The 24178-nt window shown below is 38.2% G+C and overlaps 1 protein-coding gene across 1 annotated transcript; it reads right to left on the bottom strand.

Annotated features, from left to right (window-relative positions):
* Positions 1-1066: 1066 nt before the first annotated feature.
* PAFAH1B2 (platelet activating factor acetylhydrolase 1b catalytic subunit 2) lies at positions 1067-23833 on the bottom strand. Its single transcript, XM_081063280.1, has 6 exons — positions 23687-23833; positions 17869-17956; positions 9264-9353; positions 8372-8488; positions 7047-7169; positions 1067-2763 (listed from the first exon to the last, which is right to left on the bottom strand). The coding sequence occupies exons 2-6, from the start codon at positions 17947-17949 to the stop codon at positions 2485-2487; spliced, it is 690 nt and encodes a 229-aa protein (XP_080919406.1). The 5' UTR covers positions 17950-17956; positions 23687-23833; the 3' UTR covers positions 1067-2484.
* Positions 23834-24178: the final 345 nt, after the last annotated feature.

The following is a 24178-nucleotide window of genomic DNA, read 5'->3' as shown; positions in this document are numbered from 1 at the left end:
GCAGTCTATTGTGGGCAGCAAAACAACAGGCCCTAGGTCACCCCTGGCAGTGCATCTTCCACCTGCCACGTTCCAGATGTGACCACAGAAATCTTTATAGTGCCATCACCAGCTGCCACCTAGTATAGCAAAAATGGGGGGGCCAAAGGAATTAAAATTTGCTGGGAAAGGAACAGAATAATACCTCTGCTAGCTGCCTGGAAAGTTGGCCCCTTAATCACAATGACAACTAGGACATTTCACTTGGACAATGCATTCAATTTATATATACGCATGTATATACATAAATCTAAAGATTAAGCATTAAGTTCTGCCACTGTAGAAAACTGGGATGTTAATCAAAGAAAAAAAGAGATGAACATTTTTTGCCTAAAGCAGTGTAAAGAAAGCTGGCAACTAATGAAAGCAGATTCAATATCTGAACATTAGCAACGGGGCAGACTTTAACTTAAAAGGACAATGGTTCAAATACCATTGCTGGATAGCTCCGGTAGACAGAAAATGTAGTCATATCTGAGGTTTATACATATAAGCAAAGGAGATGAAGGTCAATTCACAAAGCATATTAATCCTTAGTTAAAGGAAGCTCAAAGTCTATGCTGCCGGAATAACCTAATTGGTGTTTGGACCATACTCCCACCCTCTGACAGACAGAAGAAGATCTGTATAGGAACCTGTCTTTTCACATACAAAACCGTGGCTTCATTAATTCCTCTCCTAGGAACTATAACTCAGCTAATGGGACCAAAAAAAAGATCTGTCTTGAAAAATTCATGAACCTGGGCTACTAAAAATAAAAAGGAAATTTTAATACAGTAAAAAGTCAGTAAACATGTATTTTCTGTTGTTAATGAAGACATGATACATTTTTAAAAAGTATGTATTTTTGGTTAAAAGACAAAAAACAAAAACAAAAATAATTCCTAAAAAGAGGCTTAACAAGAAAACAAATCCACCCAAGTTCTATCCCTCTTAATCAGAAGAGGCTCTCAGCTCGAGTCAGCAACCCCACTCCAACACACAAAAAGCACTGCTATTGGCCTTGTGAGCAAAACGTTAAGACATATGCCTTAGTTATTAAACTTGAACGTTAAGCAGACTTATTACAGAGCACATTTGGATGGGTTACTTCAATACCCACCTGGTCCAGTTGAAAATACTTTGTTTGCAGATCCAGTTTGTACATATGTCATAGGTATATTGAACAATAAACCATCTATTGTCCCTTATTTTTAAAATGCAGTTCTTGTAGCTCAAACCATTAAGATTATAAAGAGCTATCTTGCAGAAATTTTCAGATGAAGACACATTAAGGAGAAATCTTGGAAATTAAACAAACCTAGTTCTTTTTTACTACCTGGTGGGTTGAAGCAGAATGTCCTTTCCTGAAGAGCAGCTTCACTTGTTTCCCCATAAGAAAAGGCCAAATTTTTCTAGACTGATATAATTTAAAAACTAAGCCAATAAAAAAATAAAATATACACCTTAAGATACTAAAAAACTTGAAATAATGTCAGGGCTTATGGAATGGGAAATAAGAGTTCTGATTTTTTTCCCCCAAAAAAGGAATCTGTAACAGGTTTTAAAGGCAAAACAAAAGAAAGCAGACTCTGAATGTGGCTAGCACTACAGACTCTAGAGCACACAACATCACACAAGAATGAATCACACATCAGTAATATCATGAGAGTAACTGGCTGGAGACTTACACTTCCAGCAACAGAGCTCCTCGGTCAAAAATGTGTTAAAAGCTTGTAATGTCAACAAGGACCAAAAAAAATAGGGCGGAAAGGCTGCATGCATGGGTCTATTATAGACATGATATTCAGCAGCATAAAAATAATACCCTCCATAGAGACCCCCAAATGGGGCAAAACCTATTTTTCACTGCTAAGCCTGGGAAAGACTAAGAGAGTGGAACAAATTCACTTGTAACTATAGCATCTCCCACATTTGAATGACAAGTATGTCCAATCTGATGCTGTCTGTTGAAACACTGAGAATACATATAAGTAAAGCAAAATGAAAACAAAAGGCTACATTAACAACCTCCAATCCTGGGGGGGAAAACAGCAACATGTTTTAAAGCCAAGTAGGTGTGATTCTGATCAGTATATAGGACATAATCCATAGAAAGAAAGGCCAAGAAAAGCATCTTCATTTTGTTCAGTACTTAGGCTTGAAGTTGTCCTAGGAAAAACAGTGATACTTCAACGAATGTGTCACAAATACAACTGAAAAGTCCCCTTCTGGTTTCAAATGAATTTAAACAACAATCTTCCTTGGCTAATTTTTCTCCTGTGTCAAACAAAACCTTCTATGTACAGAACCAATTTAAATCCCTCCTCCCCTTCAAACACTAGATATGAACATCCAGGAACATTCTACAACGCAAAGTGCCTTAGGAAAGAGAAGGATTCTGTAGTGCCAGTGACATAACTGATCTGAGGAAGCTGGGATGCTATTAACACTGATGGGAGCCAGTCAGGCAATGGTGGTTTGTTTCTCCTCAGGTGTTTCCTCCAACAACTGCATGATCAGTTCATGTAGGGGTTTGCATATCTTTGCGTAGCCCCCTCCTGTGAGATGCAAAAAATCAAACATGTCGTGGCAGGAGATGGCACCGTCCGAGTGCACGAAGCCCCCATCTATATCCAGGAGCTGAACATTGGCAAGCTTCGGTAGGGAAGCCTTGAGAAGTTGGTTCACCTTGGCATTCTTTTGCCTCAAAGGGTTGGGCTTCTCACCTCGAGGTAACAAACCCTGGGGAAGAGCAGAGAACATAAGATGAGAAGTCACTTGCATTTCTCTACTTACTTATTAGTGATTTCAGGCACTCCCGGAACACCCACCCCATTTGGCACTTTTTATAGCTGTGATTTCTGGGACACTAGACTTGATTGGTTTTAGTAAAAGTTCTCTAACCATTCCTTCTCATCATGAGTTCCTCTTCCTCCTCTTGTCCCTGAATTGTTGGTGCTCGTCAGGGTCTTCTCTTTGGTCCACTGCTCTTCCTCCTCTAAACACCAGCCCAGATCTAGTCCTGAAGCTTCAGAACTACTACATACTGAGTATGAGCTACAGAGCCAAACCTGAATGTTCCTGAGGCACTCCCAACTTAACATGTCCAAAAGCCATTCATGATCTTCCCCTCTTCTACTTCAACTCTGCTCTTTCTACATTCTATCAGCTGGTCATTCAAACATCCCGCGTCTCTCATTCCATAGACTTTATCTATCATTAAACCACTCAGCTTTTTCATCCTATTTTTCTATTCCACTCTTTTTTCTCCATTCTGATTATATACACTACTATGGCTAGGGAACTTATCACACCAGTCACCTCAATTAATGTAGTAGCTTTCATCTTCCTACCTCCAATGTTGTCTTCCCTTCACATTCTCAACATAGTCGCTAGAATAATCTAGCTCAAATACACAGCTATTTATTAATGCCACATGGAACCTACAATACTGCACATGAGAAACAGCTGGAATAAATGCTGTCTTGATGAATCAAGACACATAACATTTGGTATGTAAAAACAGACATGTGTACTAAGTTCATTTAAAAAATTTTTTTTAAACTTTTCTATTTATTAAAGTGTGTTTTTCCAGGATCCATCATTTAAAAAATTTTTTTTAAACTTTTCTATTTATTAAAGTGTGTTTTTCCAGGATCCATCAGCTCCAAGTCAAGTAGTTGTTTCAATCGAGTTGTGGAGGGCGCAGCTCACAGTGGCCCATGCAGGGATCAAACCGGCAACCTTGTTGTTAAGAGCATAATGCTCTAACCAACTGAGCTAACCGGCCGCCCCTGAACTTTCATTCTTACTTTTCAGGTAAATCAGATGTAGATAAAAGCCTGGTCTCATATGGTAAGAGCAAGGTTTTAACATCTCAAACTAGAAACGGCCTTTACAGATAATCAAACCTATTATAACAAAATGATTGTCAGCTATCCTGACGTTTTAGTTGGTTTATAGCTGATGTCACATACTCAGTTATTTTTATTTAGGCCAAAATTTTGCCATCTGTTTCTTCTACAGAGTATGGGTAGGAGGTCTTATTTCACAAAAATAGATTTTCTGTGGATATTCTAGTAAAAAAAATTTTTTTTTTTAAGCCCAAAGTACTTGTTTTAAATTTTCTCAGCAAAATATTGGGGCCTTGATTATAACTGTGTGATTGTATAGTTCCAAAAGAGAGTTACGACTCCTTCTATCCTTGTTAAGTGCCTCATAAATGTCACAGATGAGGTTACCTTAAACCCTAGCTTACATGACTATTACAAGCATAAAGCTCTGCCCCTCATAGTTAACAAAGAGCAGCCCTCAGTGCTGACATGTCAGTCTGGTTGAGATATAATGAGCAATCAGGAAGAATGGCCAGTGAACAATACATACAGAGGGTGCCAAAATAAAATGTATACACATTTTAAGAAAGGAAAAAAATGTACTAAAATTTAATACAATGAATGACACTAGTATTTGATTAACGCCATCTTTTGAGCAAACATGCTACACATTGCTACACAATTCAACTTTACAAACGAATACATAGATAACATTTCTTAAAATGTGTATACATTTTTTTGGTACCCCCGGTATTTTGTTCTGACTTTCAAAGAATGCCACAGCAGTCAAAGCCATAAAGAATGACTAAGCAGGGCCGGTCCAGTGGCTCAGGCAGTTGGAGCTCCGTGCTCCTAATGCCAAAGGCTGCCGGTTCGATTCCCACATGGGCCAGTGGGCTCTCAACCACAAGGTTGCCGGTTTGATTCCCACAAGGGATGGTGGGCTTCGCTCCCTGCAACTAACAATGGGCAACTGGACCTGGAGCTGAGCTGCGCCCTCCACAACTAAGACTGAAAGGACAACAACTTGACTTGGAAAAAGACTTGGAAGTACACACTGTTCCTCAATAAAGTCCTGTTCCCCTTCCCCAATCAAATCTTTTAAAAAAAAACAAAAAGAATGATTAAGCCTCAGGAACAGGGCACCATACCTATTGGGATTTTCTTTTTTTTTTTAAAAAAAGATTTTATTGGGGAAGGGGAACAGGACTATTGGGGAAGTGTGTACTTCCAGGTCTATTTTCCAAGTCAACTTCTTGTCCTTTCAGTCTTAGTTGTGGAGGGCGCAGCTCAGCTCCAGGTCCAGTTGCCATTTTCTAGTTGCAGGGGGCACAGCCCACCATCCCTTGCGGGACTCGAGGAATCAAACTGGCAACCTTGTGGTTGAGAGCCCACTGGCCCATGTGGGAATAGAACTGAGGAGCACGGAGCTCCAATGGCTTGAGCCACTGGACCAGCCCCAGGATTGTCAACCAAGGATGAGAAAGCAGCTTATGTATTTGCATGTATTTTCCTAAATATATGAGTACCAAAGGTATGCCATGTGATTTCCCCCTATAATGATTAGTAATCGCTGAAATATTATGTTGAGAAAAGAAAAATATTATGCTCCTAATCCCTTTACCATTTAACAACTATTTTAATTGTTGCCTTTTCTAATTGCATACTTTAAAATAATTCTAAATAAAATATACATACTGTTTGGTATTCCAGTTTTTCACTTACATACATCACCAATTGTTTTCACACAGTCCTCATAATTGTCCTATGATTAGTGCTGTTCCATTCAATGGCTTGTGCAAATCATTCCCCCCTTGGGTTGATTATTTGGGTTATTGCCAATGTTTGAGTGCGGGTAGAACCACTGTATGTCAAATTTAAAAGTTTAGGTGAAACAAAGAATATTTGTGGAGGATTTATTCAACAACTTTCAAGCAACAAATCTGTCCTAAGCAACTAATGTGTACCAGGCACTGTACTGCACAGGTGAACTCTTAACCACAATGTAATCCTTTCTGGAATAAGGCAAGATATAAACAATTAAATTAAATTAAATACCATATTTAAAAAAAAATGACCTGGCTCCTCAGTATCTGTAAGGTAAAATCCAAACTCCTAACATGGCATTCAAATTTCCACATGACCCGGCTGTGGCCTCTTTCTCCTCACCATCCCAGTCTCAAACTTTATTCAGTGACAACCCTAAAATTCTTCTAGCACTTTTGTTCACTAACCCAACGAACACATATATGTAGAGGCTTTGCTCGTTTTCTGTTTTTCCTTTATAACGCCTTCTCTTCCTTCCTATCCTCATTTGTCTGGAGACCAACTAATTCTTTAAAACTAAACTCAGATATCAAATATACCCTGGTCTCCCCTTACTCCCACTAAGCATACGGTATAATAATTCTCTCTTGAGGCTGCTGTGTCCATCCACTAGACTGTTAGCTCCTTGAGAGGGACTATGTCTTTTTATTTTTGTATACACAGGACCTAGGATAGTTAGTACCTTCTGCACAGTAATTTTCATGTTTGTGGAGTAAATTACTACCTTCTTAACACTAATTAAAGAACCGAACACGTATCAGATTTTGTTAAAACACAGTTTTAATTGGACTAAGAATATCTACAGGTAAACATTTACACTGAAATAGACGGCTGTTTATCTTTGAGATAATGAAGACTTAATGCTTTAACTCTACAAAGGATAGCAATTTCTGTTAAGGGTAAGACTATATATAATGTACTCATTTTCTTGGTGACAGAATCTCTGATGTGTTAGAGAATTTAGAGATTCTAATAAATATACCACTTTTAACATATTAACAGTGGAACAGAACAATGCATCTAAGCTAATCCAAACTGAGATCTAATAAAAAAAGAGACACAAGACTAGGACAAGTCTCTTATGAAGTTTTAAAAATTATCAGAAGACAGTAACATAAATAAATAAATAAGGCCACCTGAAACAACAAAGAGGATTTCCACTTTTAAACAAGGATGATCAGATAAAAGATGACCCCACAGCTGGTCTGGGAAATGAGACCAGTAAGGCAATGGGATATATCAGAGAGGAGTGTCTCAGGAGTATCATAAACTGCTTCTACCTAAAGATTCTTTATACTAATGAACGATCATATTTCTAAAAGATTCCTCAGCTGACCTAATGGCATCCCACCCAAGATTACATACCAATACAATGATTTTGGCCTGCGGCTGCCTTGTGTTGATAAGTTGTACAATGGCCTCGATTCCACCTGCTACTTCTTCTGCCGTATTTTCATGGTTGTTTGTTCCTACCCAGACAACAATGACCTATAATTTAGGAAAAGAAAAAAGGGGGAGGGGGAGATAAATGCCCAAGAATAAAGGAGATTCTCAAATGGTATTGGACAACTTCAACTGAGCAGCCACCGTAAAACATTGATTCATGCCTCATATGTATCAGGATATACTCCAAGAAGATTAATACTTAGGTGGTAAAACTGTACTAGAAGGAAATAAGAGAATTCTTTTATCATTGTGGAATTGGAAGCTAATCTCTTAAAATCCAAAATTATACAAACGAGATAATAAATTCAATGCATAAAAATAAAACCTGCATGTCAAAAAAATTAAAGTGAAATCTAAAAAACCTGGGGGAAAATGTTTGCTACCCGTATCAAAAAGTCTCCCTCACTAGAAGTACCTTCTAGAAAGAAAATAACAAAAGTACTCAAGGGAGTGTAATGGGTATAAATACACTATTGCACTCAACAAAAAGAGTCAGTAGGGTGGAGGCTGGATGCATTTAACAGGTTTTTTCTTTTAAAAAATTACATTTACAAAATGGCTATCATCTAGAGACATACATTTTGCTATGACTGAACAAAGTAACTTTCCATCCTGTCACAAAAGAGAGGAACATGGATGTGTTTTTCTGTTGGAAAGGCAAAGAATAAAATATAACTAAAGCAACTGTTACCAGTGGCTCAATTTTGTCTTTTTCTTTGTTTGGGATTGAAAAAAAAAAATCATACTTCAGGACGTCTATAATGTGATACGGTAGACGGTACATATTTATTGTGAACCTTTGCTCACATCTGCTTCAAATTTTCTTCAGAAGAACTTGGAGGTTTTGATTACCAAATTTGTTTATGTGGTTAAATAGATGCCAAATTACTTCCTGACGTGGCTCATGGCCCACCTCTGAGCAGCTGCCCCCTCCTACGGCCTCAGGTTCACAGAACAGCGTACCTAATTCGCATCACGTCTCTTCCTACAGCTGAAGAAGACAAGTATAACAACTACGAACACCACCGAAGCAAGCAGTACACTGATACCTTCATTAAGTGTGTATCTGGAATGTTCTTAAGCAGTGACAATATTATTTATCTTAAAAGGGGCACGAAGCAAAGAACAACAATGAAATATGCTTTAAAGAGGCAATTTTTAAAAAATATCAGTTTCAGACAATTTAACTATCTGAAAAAGACTCAAGATTAATGATATTTTTTAAAAAATAAGCTGCATTTTACCTTAGGTTTAATATTCTCCAGTTCTCCATTCTTTAGTCTCCATAAAACATGTCTTGTTGTATCTCCCCCAATTCCAAAATTCAGTGCATGGAGTGGGGAAAAAAGTTCTCGCCATATCTAAAAAGAGAAACACTTGATTTACTTAAGCTAAAATTAATGGGAAATAAAATCTGTCAATTGCAATGTGTTGTAAGACATCTGAAATAACACTTTCCATTTTCTGTATTCAAACATAACACTGCAAAATGGTGTGCTACTCACAATTTGAAGGGCTTTGAAGATGTCATTGTATAACTCAGCTCTTCATGAAGCATTATGTCTCAATTCAAGAACTGAGTTGCAACTCAACCTGATGCCCCTTAAGACGCAGTAACATTTATAATTAAGTTGCCAACTCAATAAACTCTTCTTTCCCTTTATTCAACCATTTAAAGGAATAGGGTGAAGTAGAAACACGAGATGAAGAAATTTAGGGTGCTCGAGCCAAAAAGAAAACTATCTTTCCTTTTAAATTTCCCTTGGAAGAATGCCTAAATTTAAAAAAAGATTCAGAACAGCTCACTACTAAAATACATAAAACAAGAAAATTGTAAAACACAAATAGTAAGAATTGAAAATTATGACTAGGACAAATATAATGTGAACCTTCTTGAAAGCCAAGGCAAAAAATGGTAATTTTTTAATCTCATCATGCTTAATGGCACAAAGTATTCCATTACATAGGTCTGATTTCCCTTAGAAAATCAGAATTAGAGCTTTGAATTAGAGCTTCTCCAAAGTATCATGTCTAAGTCTATAGGTTCAGCTCAGAATGAAAGTCTGCTAGTGATGAATATCGCATTTACATTAGCAGGCAAGAGCCGCCCCCAACGTCCCTTCCTTCCATCTTTACCTCATATTGCTGCATTAACTGCACCATGGAGTCCCCCACAAACAGTACATCAGGCTCTTTGTCTTTACAGTCGAGGACAAATCTGTTGTGCTGGTTTGAAGAAGAAGGAACAATTAGAAACTGGCATTTCTTTTCCTGTGAGATTTCTTGGCCTAACCAGAACAGTTGTCCAACTAGTTATTCTGTTGTTAAACATTCTATTGGGTCTGTCCCTAAAATTGCTTCCTCTTGATTTGCAATTAAAGCTAGAACTTTCTTCCCTCCCTTACCATATGATCAATTCTAGGATGCTCAAGAAAACTGGAATTTTACTGAAACCAGAAGAGAAAAATACATTTAACATGTTTTTTTAAAAACTTATCTTTTCCTCAAACTTTTAAAAGGAAAATTTCAGGAACACATACAGAAAAATTGAAGTAATACAATGAACTCCTGTACACCTCCGTCTATATTCAACAATAACATTTTCCCGTATTTGTTTTATCATTGTGTGTGTCTGCTGAACCATTTGCAGGTAAGCTACAAACATCGTGATTCTTCGCCCTTAAACATTCCAGTATGCGTCTCCTAAGTGTAAGGACAGTCTCCTGGAAAGCCACAAAACTGCTATTACATCGAAGAAAATGAACGATAATCCCATAATATCTAATATTCAATCCACATTCAATCTTTCCATTTGTTCCAAGAGTTGGAGAAAGTATTATATCTGTTTCTTCTATCCAATCAAGAAGCATGTATTTTATTTGGATGTTTTTAATACGCCTTTGAAAATGTCTGTTAACTCCAAATGCAAGCCACTGGCAAACTGGGACCCCAGCCTTTCTCAGTCTGATCCAAGTTCAGCAGCAGTAGTGACTTCGTCCTGGAATGCTTCTCTTTGCTCTAAAGGCACAAGACACTTTCTAAAATGGATTTCACCTGTCAATGCTAAAAGACATAGTTTAAATTTTTATATTCATCCCTGCAACAAATTTACACGATGCTTTCTTTAGGCAACAGGTCTCTAAACTAGTCCTACTGAAAGGTCCAAATGCTGTTTCTTTTTCTCAAGCTACATTCAATTATGCTCCCCCTAGGAATTAAGGTAGAGTTGCTACTTATCTGCTGATAATACCAATGGTACTACCAATACCAATACTATGGTGGGACTGAGATATTCATCTGCTATAGGTAAAAATACAAAAATATTTCTGGAAATAATTTGACAATTTATTGAAACAGTTCCTGTCTTAAGGTGATGGGATTTGGATAGCTTTTTCTTTATTCTCATGTCCATGTCTTGTGTAAATAATTTTTTTAAAAAATTACTATTATTTCAACAAGTAATTTTAAACTGAAGGGGTAAGATGAGCAAGAATAAAACTTCAGCTAGCGAGCAGGTGTACTTTCACATCACTCTCGACTGTGTGTACTATGTACAATACCAACTACCTTTCAATACAAAAAATAGCTCATGTTTATAGAATGTCCTGGAATTTAGGCTGTTATTCCAACAGGTCTAATATTCTTTTTTTTTTTTTAAGTATAAAAGTAGTTGCAGGGAGTTTGGAAAAAATACAAAAGATCAAAACAAAACACCTACAATTCTACCATCTTAACTCAGTAACTACCGTGTTTCCCCGAAAATAAGACCTATATGGACCATCAGCTCTAATGCGTCTTTTGGAGCAAAAATTAATATAAGACCGGGTATTATATTATACGCGGTCTTATAATAAAATAAGACTGGGTCTTATATTAACTTTTACTCCAAAAGATGCATTAGATCTGATGGTCCGGCTAGGTCTTATTTTTGGGGAAACACGGTACTTCCTTCTGGCACAATGGTTTGAAGACAGAAAAACCTATGTTCAAATCTAGCTTGTCTACTTTTTAGTCCAGTGACCTTAAGCAAGTACTTAATTTTAGTCTTTTTCCCCACAAGCGCTGGCAACTCTGTTTTAGAGCTGTGAAGATGAGAGTTCTATAAAAGGGGCCCAGTTTTTGGCTGGCACCCAGTAGGTTCTCAATAAAGAGGAGCCACTGTAACTGCACTTAACATTACACTAGAAGTATTTTTCTACCATGTTTCCCCCAAAAAAAGACCTAGCCAGACTATCAGCTCTAATGCGCCTCTTGGAGCAAAAATTAATATAAGACCCGGTCTTATTTTAATATAAGACCGGGAATATAATATTAATATAATAAATATAATTTAATTAATATAATACAGTAGTATCTTGGTTTTCAAACGAAATCTATTCTGGAAGACCATTCTGAGTTCTGAAATGTTAGAGAACAGCCAACAGCTAGGCCTCAGGATCTTGCACTCAGCAGAAACCACGTGACATGTTCGACTTCCGAGGCATATTCGAAAACCGAAGCATTTACTTCCGGGTTTACGGCGTTTGTAAACCAAAATGTTCCTCAACAGAGACGTTTGAAAACTGAGGTACTACTGTACCAGGTATTATATTAATTTTTGCTCCAAAAGATGCATGAGAGCTGACGGTCCGGCTAGGTCTTATTTTCAGGGAAACAGGGTATGTACTTGGAGCTATGATTTTCAGAACCACAATTTTCAATGGCCACATAATGTCCTACTGAATGCATCCACTGACATACCCATTTTTTTTTTTAGCTCTTTTTCCTACTGATAGACTTACCAGTCATCTCCTATGTACTGTGATGAAGAAGTTTACACAAATTTTTTACATTTGGGGAATTCTGGATTTTGGATATATTTCCAAATTCTTAACAAAAGGGCTACATCTATCCTGACTCCAGTAATGTATTGGAACTAGTTTTACCATACTGGCACCTGCACTGGATATTAGTATTTTTCTCGCCCTCCTTTCTCATCCCATTGTTTAAATCTGTACTTTTTGTAAACAAAAAGTCAAACACTTCCTGTCATGTTTATTGAGATACTTACCTAATGGTATCTTAAGGATATTTTTATTGATAACATAACAAAAAATATCAATGCTTCATCTTTAATATTTACTGCTGATATTTTCCTCAGTCTGCCCTAAGCTTTCTTTTTCTGGTTAATGTTTTGATATGATTTATATTAAATTTATCTATACTTAAGTCTTTCAATGTTACCCTTAAAAACCTTTTATTATGGAAAACATCAAAAATACAAAAAGAAAAGAGAACACAAGAACCTCCATGTATCCACCATCATCAGCTACAGCAACCATCTTATTGCCACTATTATTTCAGTCATTCCCCAAACTACTGTGCCACCCATCCTCAGATTATTTTGAAGATAACTGAGGATACAGCATTTCATATATAAATATTTCAGTATGTACCTCTTAAAAGTTTAAAAAAATGACTACAATACCAATTTTACTTCTCCAAATTAACAGTAATTCTTAAATATAACAAATAACCAGTGTTCAAATTCAATGTCATAAAACTTTTTTGTTTTACAGTTGTTTTTTTTTTATCAGAATCCAAACAATTTGTTCCTTAAATCACTTTTAATCTACAAGTTCCCGCTCCGTCTGTCACCACCTCCCAACCTTACTCTCTAAGAAATGTGATTGCTGACCTATAGAACCTCCTATATAGTCTGGATTTTGTTCTTTGCGTTCTTGTGGTGAACGTGTGTATCTGTTCCAGGCATTTCCTGATATGTGGTAAAGTCTCCATTAGGATTTGATATTTTGGCAATACTTCATGGGTAAGTCACTTCAATACTTGTTTTAATCATAGTTTTTTTCTTTCGATGTTTCAAAATAATTTTAGATTTACTGAAGAGTTGCAAAGATAGTAGAGTATTCCCACATACCCATCACTCAGCTTCCTACAATGTTAACATCTTACATAAGCGTGGTGTGTTTGTCAAAACTAAAAAATTAATATTGGTAAATATTATCAACTAAAACACACTTTATTCAGGTCTCACCAATTTTCCCACTAATGTCTGTTTTCTATTTCCAGAACCAATTCAGATATCATATCACATTTAGTCTACATGTCTCCTTAGTCTCTTTTAATACAGGACAGTTTCTTGGTCTTTCCTTGTCTTTCATGACTTTGACATGTTGTGGTCAGGTGTTTTGCAGAATGTCCCTCAATTTGGGTTTGTCTAATGTTTTCTCATGAGTAGCCTGAAGTTACGGATTTTTTTTTGAAGACTATCACAGAGGTGATGGCCCATGATGTATCCTATCGGGGGGCACATGATACCAACATGACTTATTTCTGGTGATGTTAACATCAAACGCTTGGTTAAGGTGGTGTGTGACACATTTCTGCACTACAAAGTTATTATTTTTCTTTCCATACTCTGTTTGTTAGAAGTGAGACACTAAATCCAGCCTACACTAAAGGTGGGGGTGGGGGGTAAGTTCCACCTCCTGGAGAGAAGGGTATTAAAAGATAAGTGGTCATATATTAAAACCACCAAAGACATTTATAGGGCAATACTTTGAGGCTAGGTAAATATACTGTTTGTCTTTAAAGTTGTGTCCACTAATTTTATTATTCATCAATGGATACTGCCTACAGTAATTATTACTATGGTGTTCTAATCATGATTTTCTTTTCCCTCCTTCCTTCTACATTAATTAAAATTATTCTGTAAAGATTTGGCCTGTCTCCCCTACTTATTTATTTATCCAATCATTTATAGCAAAATGCATTAATGATTTATTTTATTGTTATAAACCAATAATATTGTCATTTATTAAGTTGCTGAAATTTTCCAGCTTTGCACTTTGGGTATTCTTGCAGATTGGCTCCAAGCAGTCAAGTCAGTATCTTCGATGAGATAAGCCAGGATCACGAGTCTTCTGTGATGCACTGAGGATACATCACATCAGTGGTATTCCTGTCATCCACTTTTTTCCTTTTCTTTTTTGAGTACTTCCTTGCTTTCTTGCACTATAAGATCCTCCAGGGTCATCTTTTATTTTCTTTGTTCCAGTTGTAGAATCAATCATTTCTCCAAGAAGCCCTAATTCCTTTCATTGGAGAACTGTATTAAAAAACCAAGTTCTATGTGTACAATATATTTTAATATTTAGGAAAGTTAGTCCTTCCATATTATGTTTTTAAAAATTTTTAATATTCACATATTTTTTTTCTTCCTTGACTAAAATTTTCCCCCAGTAATTGCTAATTATTTAAAGCCTGCTAATTCATGCCAGGAACAACAAGGGCATCCAGTTTCAGTTACTACTTTTAATAAAGTTACAAATAATCTAAATGTCCATCGATGAAAAAATGGACAAATCCATTGCGGTATTTTCATACAGAGCAATGAAATACTATTTAAAGAGAGAAATAAACTATAGCTACACTTTTAACATGCATGATATACTGCAGAAAAACATTCAAAGAGATACTATTTATATAAAGTTTAAAAACATGCAAGAAATACTATGCTATTTATTTTTTTAAATTTTCATAGAAGTAACATTGGTTAATAATATATATATAAGTTCCAGGTGTACAATATTATAATTTGGTAACTCTATACACTACAAAGTGCTCACCATCAAAAGACATTACATATAATATGTACATATATGAAAAAACAAAGATTTAGGATACTGGTTTGGGGGTGGGAAAGTAGAAAATGGAAAAAAAGGTGATCAATGAAGGGTATACAGAGAACAACTATTCTAACAGCAATGTTTTATTTTTTTACGATGAGTGGCAAATACACTGATGCTCAAAATACTCAATAATATTTTTAAAAGATATAAACAAATGAGGAAGATTAAGTAAAAATAACCAAATAGTTGATTCATATGAGAACTGCTGGGGAAAAAAACCTACTACCACTCAAAATAAGCTAGTTGATAGACTGATTTTTAAGCCTGGGAAGACAAAAACATAAAGAATACTATTACACCTATAAAGAGTATAAAGTGAATCACTAAATTCTAAAACACGAAATTGGGGACTTAAAAGCATACTGACTTGTTACTTCAAAGAGGTTATATGGTTGAAAACAGAAAGGTTAAATATAATAATTGTCAACTGATAAGTTTATTTAAAAAAAGCTAAGACTATTGAAGAAAATAAATTGCTAAAAAAACAATGCGACATATCAAGAAGACAAAGGGCCCAGCTAACAGGGATTCCTACTTGCTCAACCTGCGACAATTTAACTTGAGCCTCAAAATTACAATGGCTTATAACTCGCTGAATCAAATAAGAAGCCACGGGTCCATACTATAAAAAAAAATAAGTGGGCCAGCCTGGTGGCTCAGGTGGTTGGAGCACCAGCCTCCTAATGCCTAGGTTGCCGGTTCGATTCCCACATGGGACAGTGAGCTGTGCCTTCTACAACTAAGATTGTGAACAACAGCTCTCCCTGGAAATGGGCTGCCGCAAGCATCTGGAGGCCAGTGTGAATAGGCAGCAGCCAGTGTGGGCTGCCGTATGCTACCATGAGCGGCTGGTGGCCAGTGTGAGTGGCTGGTGGCCAGTGTGAGTGGCTGGCAGCTATCGAGAGTGGCCAACCGGTGACCAACTGCCTGGGGTGGGGAGCAAGGCTCATAATACGAGCATGGGCCAGGGAGCTGTGTCCTACACAACCAGACTGAGAAACAACGGCTTGAACCAAAGTGGGGGATGCAAAAGAAAGGCGGGGGAAGAAAGAATTGGTTTAGGCCAACACCATCTTACCAAGGGAAATACCGTCGTTTTGTTCACTGTTGTTTTGCTGTAATGATAATATGCTGCAGAGCTTAACTCTTGTTTATATCAGTTGGCGTATAGTACATTAAAGCAATTGTCACAATGGGTGAAAACTTGAATTTTTCTAAATAGACATTGAATGGGTGAAACCATTGAATTTTTCTTAATTTTCATCATTTTGAATTGTGTGCACTACCATTGCTACATGAATTTGATATCAGTGTTGAATAATTATCAGTTATATTTGCTGTTTATAATCTATTTGTAGCTAAGGATTTAAACGGATTTAATCCATTTTTAAAGCTGAGTGAATTTTTCTAAATAGGAACAACTATCTGCAATATGAGTTTTCACAGTGATTAAACCAATTAGAACGTTCATTACTAGTAGTTGAGATTACATGTTCATATAGGAATATAAAAATCAATGAATATTTGGTAAATTCCAACAGGCTTTTACCATGAATGTAATTTTGTGTTGAACAATTAAGATACAATTACATCTATAATTTTGGATAATATCAACTGGTTAACAATAAAGTGACAAAAGCTCAAAACAAATTAGCCTATAAAGTTGATTTCATTACACATCATTTTGCTTCAAGTCACAGAACCTACTGACGATAAGTGAGGACTTACTGTATCACCAATGAGACAAACCAACATCAAGTGTCTTCTATGTGATGCACTGAGGACATCACTTTATTGATATTACTGCCAAAAATGCATACTCTAAATCTTGATTATGAGGGAAAAGATAAAGTCAAATTGAGGGACTCTACAAAATGAATGGCCCATACTATTCCAAACTGTCAATGTCATGAAAAACAAAGTCTAAGACATGTTTCAGATTATAGGAGAATAAAGAGATACGACAAATAAATGCAATGTATGATTCTAGACTGGGAATAAAATTAATATAACGAACATTATTGGGACAACTGGAGAAGTATGAATGTGGTTTTTGAATTTGTAACAGTATAATATCAAGGTTAAATTTCCTGAATAACAATACTATAGTTATGTAAGAAAATGTCACTGTACTTAGAAAACACTGAAATATTCAGAGGTGAAGGGGCATGATGACTGCAACTTATTCTCAAATGGTTCAGAAAAAACAGTATTTTGAAATATATGCAAATAGGTATAAACACAATAATTAGGTAGATGTGGTAAAATATTAAGAACTGGCAAGTCTCGATAAAGGATATAGGGAGTTCTTTCTAAAATTTCCGGAGTATTTCAGGTATAAAACAAATTAAGTCACGGGGATATGTAATGCACAACATAGGGAATATAGTCAATAATATTGTGATAGCGTGGTACAGTGTCAGATGGTTGCTGGACTTACAGTGATCACTTCTTTAGTTATATAAATGTTGAATAACTGTGGTATACGCCCGAAACTAATATACTATTGTATGTTAGCTATAATTTAATAAAAACCTTTTTAACAACTTCAAAGGCTTAAAAAATGCTGTAGAGACATTGTTATCTTCGAAAATTAACAGAGGGCAATTACCTTGCTTTCAAATTATTCTTCAGTTCCAATGTCAGATAGTAACTAGGCATGATATTTCTTTTTCTTTAAATTTCTTTTATTGGGGAATATTGGGGGACAGTGTGTTTTTTCCAGGGCCCATCAGATCCAATGTGTTGTCCTTCAATCTAGTTGTGGAGGGAGCAGCTCAGCTTTAAGTCCAGTCTCCGTTTTCGATCTTGAGTTGCAGGGGGCGCAGCCCACCATCCCATGTGGGAATTGAACTGGCAACCTTGTTAAGAGCTCGCATTCTAACCAACTGAGCCATCTGGTCGCCCCAGGCATGGTATTTCTAACATTAGACTTTTATTTACAATAATAAATTCTTGTTGACCAATAAAAATACCCCTTTGCTCAAAAGTCTCTCAAAAAATTGAATAGACTCATCTCATGTGAATAATACATATGCACTTCCTTTTACCTGGGACATCCATCTGTCATCTCCTTGAATATCTTCCGCTGCATGTGGAATGGCTGCTGGGTTTGAGTCTCCTTGGCTCATTCTATACCTGAGGAAAAACACGTCTATGTCATGTTTCATTTATTAACAGGAATGTTTATTTGTTACCACTTAAATACTATATGTCAGGTTTTAAAAAATAATTTAAGTTTCATTGTGGTCTTGCCCAGAAACAAAATGGACTTTATTTTCAGCAGAGATGAGTTCCAGGATACAAATGCTTAAGTCTCATAAATACCTAGCATCACTAAACTTCCAGACAGGTTTGAGTATCATTTAGGAACAGTGCATTTTATTTTAAATATCTACTCCAAGTATATACTTTACATCTATATTAAATTTTCACGATTATGTATTACTGTATTACTGTAACTACCAAATGACACAAGGAATCAGACACAGTTCAATAAAATCTACATTACAGCCTTTAAGGCTGGTAAAGTTACACACTTAAGAATTATTACAGCAATGATTAGAATCCACTGGTTACTATCATCACACAAATACTATACTACATACTAAGATAAAATTAGTCATAGCTTTGGCCCCGGTTTTGACAAATGTTTACTAGGTATTTTTATTTTTGACAAGTCTCCACCGAGAAAATTTTATTAACAATAAGTCCAAATGTGGCATCTGATAGGGCAAAGGAAGGAATAAGTTAAATTCAGAAAATGAGAAATGCTAATCTTCTAGAAAGACAAATAAGAAACCAGGCTGTTTTCATCCCACTCTGGAGAATACATACTAGAGGTATTAGGCTCAAGAGGTCACTTGGCAAATGCGAAGGATGATGAAAAAGAAAAATCTAGGGCTTTGTGTCTTATAGAAAAGGAGGCCTTACTCTTGGAAAGAGGATTGAGTTTCACCACTAATTATGCAAACGAAGCAGCTCAGTTCTAAATGACACTAGGTCTAAAAAAAAATTAGGCTCAGGTTTAGGCCCAAATCTGACTGAAGATGTAAAACACCATCTACGCCCTGTGTATATATTTCTTTAGGTTACTAAAACTTGCAACTATCAGAAAATTATAGCTATGAAGAATCATATGTTCTCTGTTTTATACATACTACCTCCCATCCTTACAAAAGCACTGCAAAATGAGGAAAAGAAGGATTGGACAATTTAGGTAATTTGCACAGTGAGTGTCTGACCCCAGTAACTTCACATCTAGCCCACTGATCACAAACCAGTTCATGATGACTCCCTAAAGGGGGCCTTATATCTAACCATATCATCTATTTTAAGACATACAGGGAGCTAAAAACGTCAACGTAAATTATAAGAATCAGAAAGAACTGCAAAAGGAATTTGTATAGTTCCAAACAGAGTACGCATGGTATCTGCTTGGGCTTTCCCTGTCTAAGAAAGGTATGGAAAAACTAAAAGATGCATAAAGGAAAAAGAAAAATGATTAAAGAGGTTAAAATAAACAGTCACATAGAATTGATTAATTTGGGACTTTTTCTTTTGTTTTTAAACTCATAAAATATTCTATACCTTCTATATAAAAGTGTCTTTGGGTCTAAGTTCAATTTTAGATTTAAGTCTGGCTGTTCAGATTAAATATGACATGATACTAATAGTTTTGATTTAAAAAGTACCTTTCTTCTCTGCTGATCAAAAGCTCTATTGGCCTTATGACAGACAAGGGGTCACCAACTTCTCCCACTTTATGGATTTCAAAATTAAATAAACAATGTAAAGAAATATTAACAACAAACAGCTCCATTTTCCACTCACTAATTGAAAAGGCCTAGTTCCTAACTTTTTAAATAGATTTAAGAAACCATTTCATTAGTTTGTTCTCATTTATTTTCCCACCTGGGTATTCTGAGGCAAAAATTAACTAACACAGAATTAATTGAGAGTATAATTGAGAGATCACGACTGAAAAGGAAAAAAATAACCTGTCCTACTCTCTCACTATATGATTATATAATTGAAACTATTTTTACTGGGGATTGTTTAAAGAATAAGAGTGACACACTGTGAATATTAGGCACCTTCATAATAAGATGTACTCAAATATATCTCTCACCACGTAACAGACAAAACGTAGGCCCCCTAAGTTCATTTCAGTTCTTGGGATACTATGTCGCGATCTTGTTGAAAAACTTAAAAAGAATTCTGCTACCTGGAGGGTGTCTAAATGAAAGGAGCCGAAATGGCAAGAAATTGAAAACCTGTCATACTATAAATAGTTGGGACAAAATGGATGTTTGTGATCTGTATAAAAACTGGTTGGGGAAGTGGAAGACACGGACATAAACAATTGTTAAAGTATTCAAACATTACTAAGAAGGGATATGAGGCTTATTCTGCATGTTCTCCAGAGAGGAAGACAGGGCTAATGGAGAGAATATACGGAAACACAAATTTCTAACAAGTATGACTACAAAATGACATGGCCTGTCTCTCAAGGTAGATTCCTCCAACAGCGATTCAGACAGGCTAGGTGAACACCTAATGGGAAAGCATAAAGTGAATTAAAGCATGTACTAAAGATTGGTTCAGATTAGTGGGGTCCAAACATTTCTTAATGTTTTAGATCTTGAAATGTACCCCAATATATGTATTTATTCACTTACAAATTAAATATGAATTATTGTTAATTTGTATATTATATTGTTAATTATATTAATCTATATATTGTAACATATACATATGTTAGTAAGGTTTATTTTTTTCCTTTTTTACATTAAAAAATAAATGTAAAAAGAAATTCTAAATTTTTCCCTGAATTACAATGGATCATCTCATGCTTCCCCAGTGGAGCACATACTCTATTTTACAAGACCAATGGTCTATATAAACTACAAGATCTCTTTAGAGCTATGATTCAATTTACAGACAGGGATTTTCAGAGTTCTCCCAACAAGGAAACAACTGATCCAACATAATAACTGCAATTAAGATTTATTAAGAATTTACTATTTACAAGATACTGTGCTAGACGCTTTGTTATTGAAATAAAACTAAGCCTCAGTTTTAGGGAACATACTCCATGATAGGGAGAGCTGGGATCTGAACTCTGTGGCCCAGTTAAAAGGGATTCCCACTTGCTCAACCTGGGACAATTGAATTTGAGCTTCAAAATTACAATGGCTCATAACCCACTGAATAAAATAACAACCCATGGGTCCATACCATAAAAAATAAGTAAGAATTGGTTTAGGCCAATACTATCTTAACCAAGTGATCAACGCTAATGCAGCAGGTGCTCAAACAGCGTCGTTTTGTTCCCTGTTGTCTTGCTGTGACGCTGATACGCTGCAGAGCTTAACTCTCGTTTATATCCATTGGCCTATAGTACGTATCATCTGGGCGATGTTCCTCCAAAGCCTCTAACTCTTGAGCAAAGGACATTAGGCTCTATGCAGAACACAGTATAGAAAACAATGATAAATCCTAATTTACTAAGTTAGCTTACATTTTCTATTACTACTTCCCTCATTTAATGGCATTCTGATACCCTGAGAAAAATACTTTCATCTTGGTCCTAAATTTTTTCATGGGCAAAAATGAAAAAGCTCTATGGACAGAGAAACTGAGGAACAAAGTGTCACTTATCTGAGGCTACCAGGCAGGTAGAGGCTGGGAGAATATCACATAATAGTCCCAATTAGCTAGGTTTTTTTTTCTTTTTTAACTATATATACAAGGTCATCCATCCATCCTTCCTCTACAAGGTAAAGTATCTGAGCAAAAATTTGTTTCTTTGTGCCTTCAGACACTTGGATTTTGTATTATTTCGCCAAATCAAAATCTTACATTACAAAGTAGCTTTCAGTTTTACAGATGCCTATGGCTTGGTAACAGTTTTAAACAGCAGGTAAAGAAAAACTGAGCCACAAACCTATGCAGTCTCTTTAAGGACCAGGTTGGAAATGTACAACCTAAGAAACTATGCATTTAGAGGATTCAAATAATTTGGGAATTAGATAAAATAAACTGTTGTATTGTTTACAGTAAAAATGAAGAATGAATGAGAGAACAGCCTGTGAGTAGGTCACAAAAATCTGAGCGACTTTGGGTTTCTTGCCTCAGGCAGAAAGCAATGTTGTAACATTCAGAATGGTGAAGCTATAATCAGTAACACCAAAAAAGTACCAACAGGGAGGGATTTGACTATCTCATCTTTCTGATTCATAATAATCTCAGATCACAGAGAGCAGGTTCAGTTAGAAAAACTCAGCCACATAGAGGTAAAGGCCCAAAGAATACAAGTTTCATTAACTGATAAGGAAAGACTTTATGCCAGGGAAGCTTTAATTAGCCATTAAAATAAGTTCCCTGGGAAGAGAAGAGATCGGCACAGCATTTCCCAATTTTCCTGCATTTTCTATCTTCTCTACTTAACTTGGACTACGACAGCATAACAGCAGAATTTCCAGACGCTTATACCAGCAGGGTGGGGTGGGTCTCATCAGAAACCAGTGCCAACAACAAAGAACTACAAATTTTCAAGTGGAGCTGGATGTGTCTTTAGTTTCAGCAGGAAACAGAGAGGGAAAGTTGCATTAAGAATTAAAAGATTTAGAATGTTGCCACTTTGACCTAAAACTCTTCATTTTGTCTCCGAGGTTGTTGGGAGGGTCATTCTGAAGGGGGAGGCAGGCTTCATCCTGAATCCTCACTGGGCTGGTGGGCGGTTCCCTGGGCTTCCAGCATCTCCATCATTTATTATCCAATGCCCCAAACAACAAATTAAAGCGCAGTGATTTTGTACTCCTCCCCTGCTCCCCCACAAGGAGGCAACCTTTGTGTCAGGACAATGTGCCCAGAAGAAGAATCTAAAGACACTGGCACATCCAAGGCGAAGGCTATTCAAATATTCGGGGTAGACAACCCTGCGTTTTCTCCTCCGTCCTCCACCGTTTTACCTCCCCGCCCCCAATTTAAAGTTGTACAACACGCGGTCCCGAGATGGGTTGAAGTGGTCTTCCTTTCTCCGTGGGTAAGCTCTAAAAAGAGGCTAGAGCTTCCAGGGTCGGCTTTTCTTAAGGCGCACGTGTAAGTTACGAAAAGCGACGCTGGCCTTGGAGCTGCGGACGGCAGCGCAGTGCGTGCCCGGCGCAGGCCTGAGGGTCCTGCGGGCGAGTGGCTCCTCGGGCGACCTCCGCACGGGCAGGTTTGAGCAGCTCGCCGACGACGGGCAGCTCACCAGCCCGCCGGGCCCCCCTCTCCCGGGGGGCGCTGGACCGGGTCGGCCTGTGAGGACGATCCCCTCGGAGTCGTGACAGTCCGTGCATTTTAAAAATGTACTCGAGGAGCAAATGGGAAAGTTTCTAAAGAGTTGGAATTTGTCAGCAAAAGGGGGAGGGAAAGGACTCAGCCAAAGACCGAGGGCGAAGTAGGGTCGGGGCGGCGTTGGAGGGCAGACGCGAGGCCCGCGGAGAGGCGCGGCGTCGGGCCCGGCGGCTCGGGGCAACCGCGGGGGGGGGCGGGGAAAGGCGCCGCTCGGAGCCCCCACGGAGACAGGCGGGAGCGGAGGCCGCCGGAGGCACGGTGCTCGGGTCTGGGGGCGGCCGCTGCGGGGAGGCGCCGGGGGGCCGGGCGGCGGCCCGAAGGTCCGCGGCCAGCGCCCGCCGCCGGGCAATCCACGCCGCAGCCGCGCCCAAGGCCGGCGCGCGCGGCCCCCCACGGGTCGGCGGGGAGGGAGGCCCGGGAGAGTGGGGGAGGGGAGGGGAGGCCGGGCCTCTCACAATAACCCACCGCACACCTGCCCACCCCACGCGCTAAGCCACAGGCTCCCGCCACCCAGGATGTACTCACTCAGACAGAGGGTCCTGCGGGCCCCAAGCGGCTGCGGCGTCGGCGGGTGGCGCGTCTGTCGCTCGCTCGGTCCCGGCGGCCCGGCTCCGGCGCGTCCCTCCTCGGGCCCCAACACCAGCAGCAGCACCCCCACTTCCGGTACTCCTGCCACTCAGGCAAATGGCTTCCGGAAGTCCCGCCCCATCCTGCTTGGCCTCGGCGTGGCCCCCACTGCCCACTTTCCCTCGCTGCCGGCGCTCGCTGCCCGCGCGCAGGTGGCTGCCACGCCCCGCGGGGCCCCCCGCTTTGTTCTCTGCCCTGCCTGCCTTCTGCATGGAGGCCGCGCGGCTTGGGCCTTTAGCTTTCCTCCAGCTGCATCCCTGAATCCCGCGCTACTGTCACCGCGCTGTGGATATGGCATCTGGACACTGTGGCGTGACCTCATCCTGACGCCATTCCCTTTCCATCCAGCCAACCTGGCTTCCTTCTCCACCCCATGGAATAAATTAGAGT

This window comes from Rhinolophus hipposideros (assembly GCF_964194185.1).
Source record: "Rhinolophus hipposideros genome assembly, chromosome: 10".
In the NCBI taxonomy this organism is placed as follows: domain Eukaryota; kingdom Metazoa; phylum Chordata; class Mammalia; order Chiroptera; family Rhinolophidae; genus Rhinolophus; species Rhinolophus hipposideros.
The sequence above is the reverse complement of the archived record's forward strand: the minus strand, read 5'-3'. Positions and strand labels throughout refer to the sequence as shown.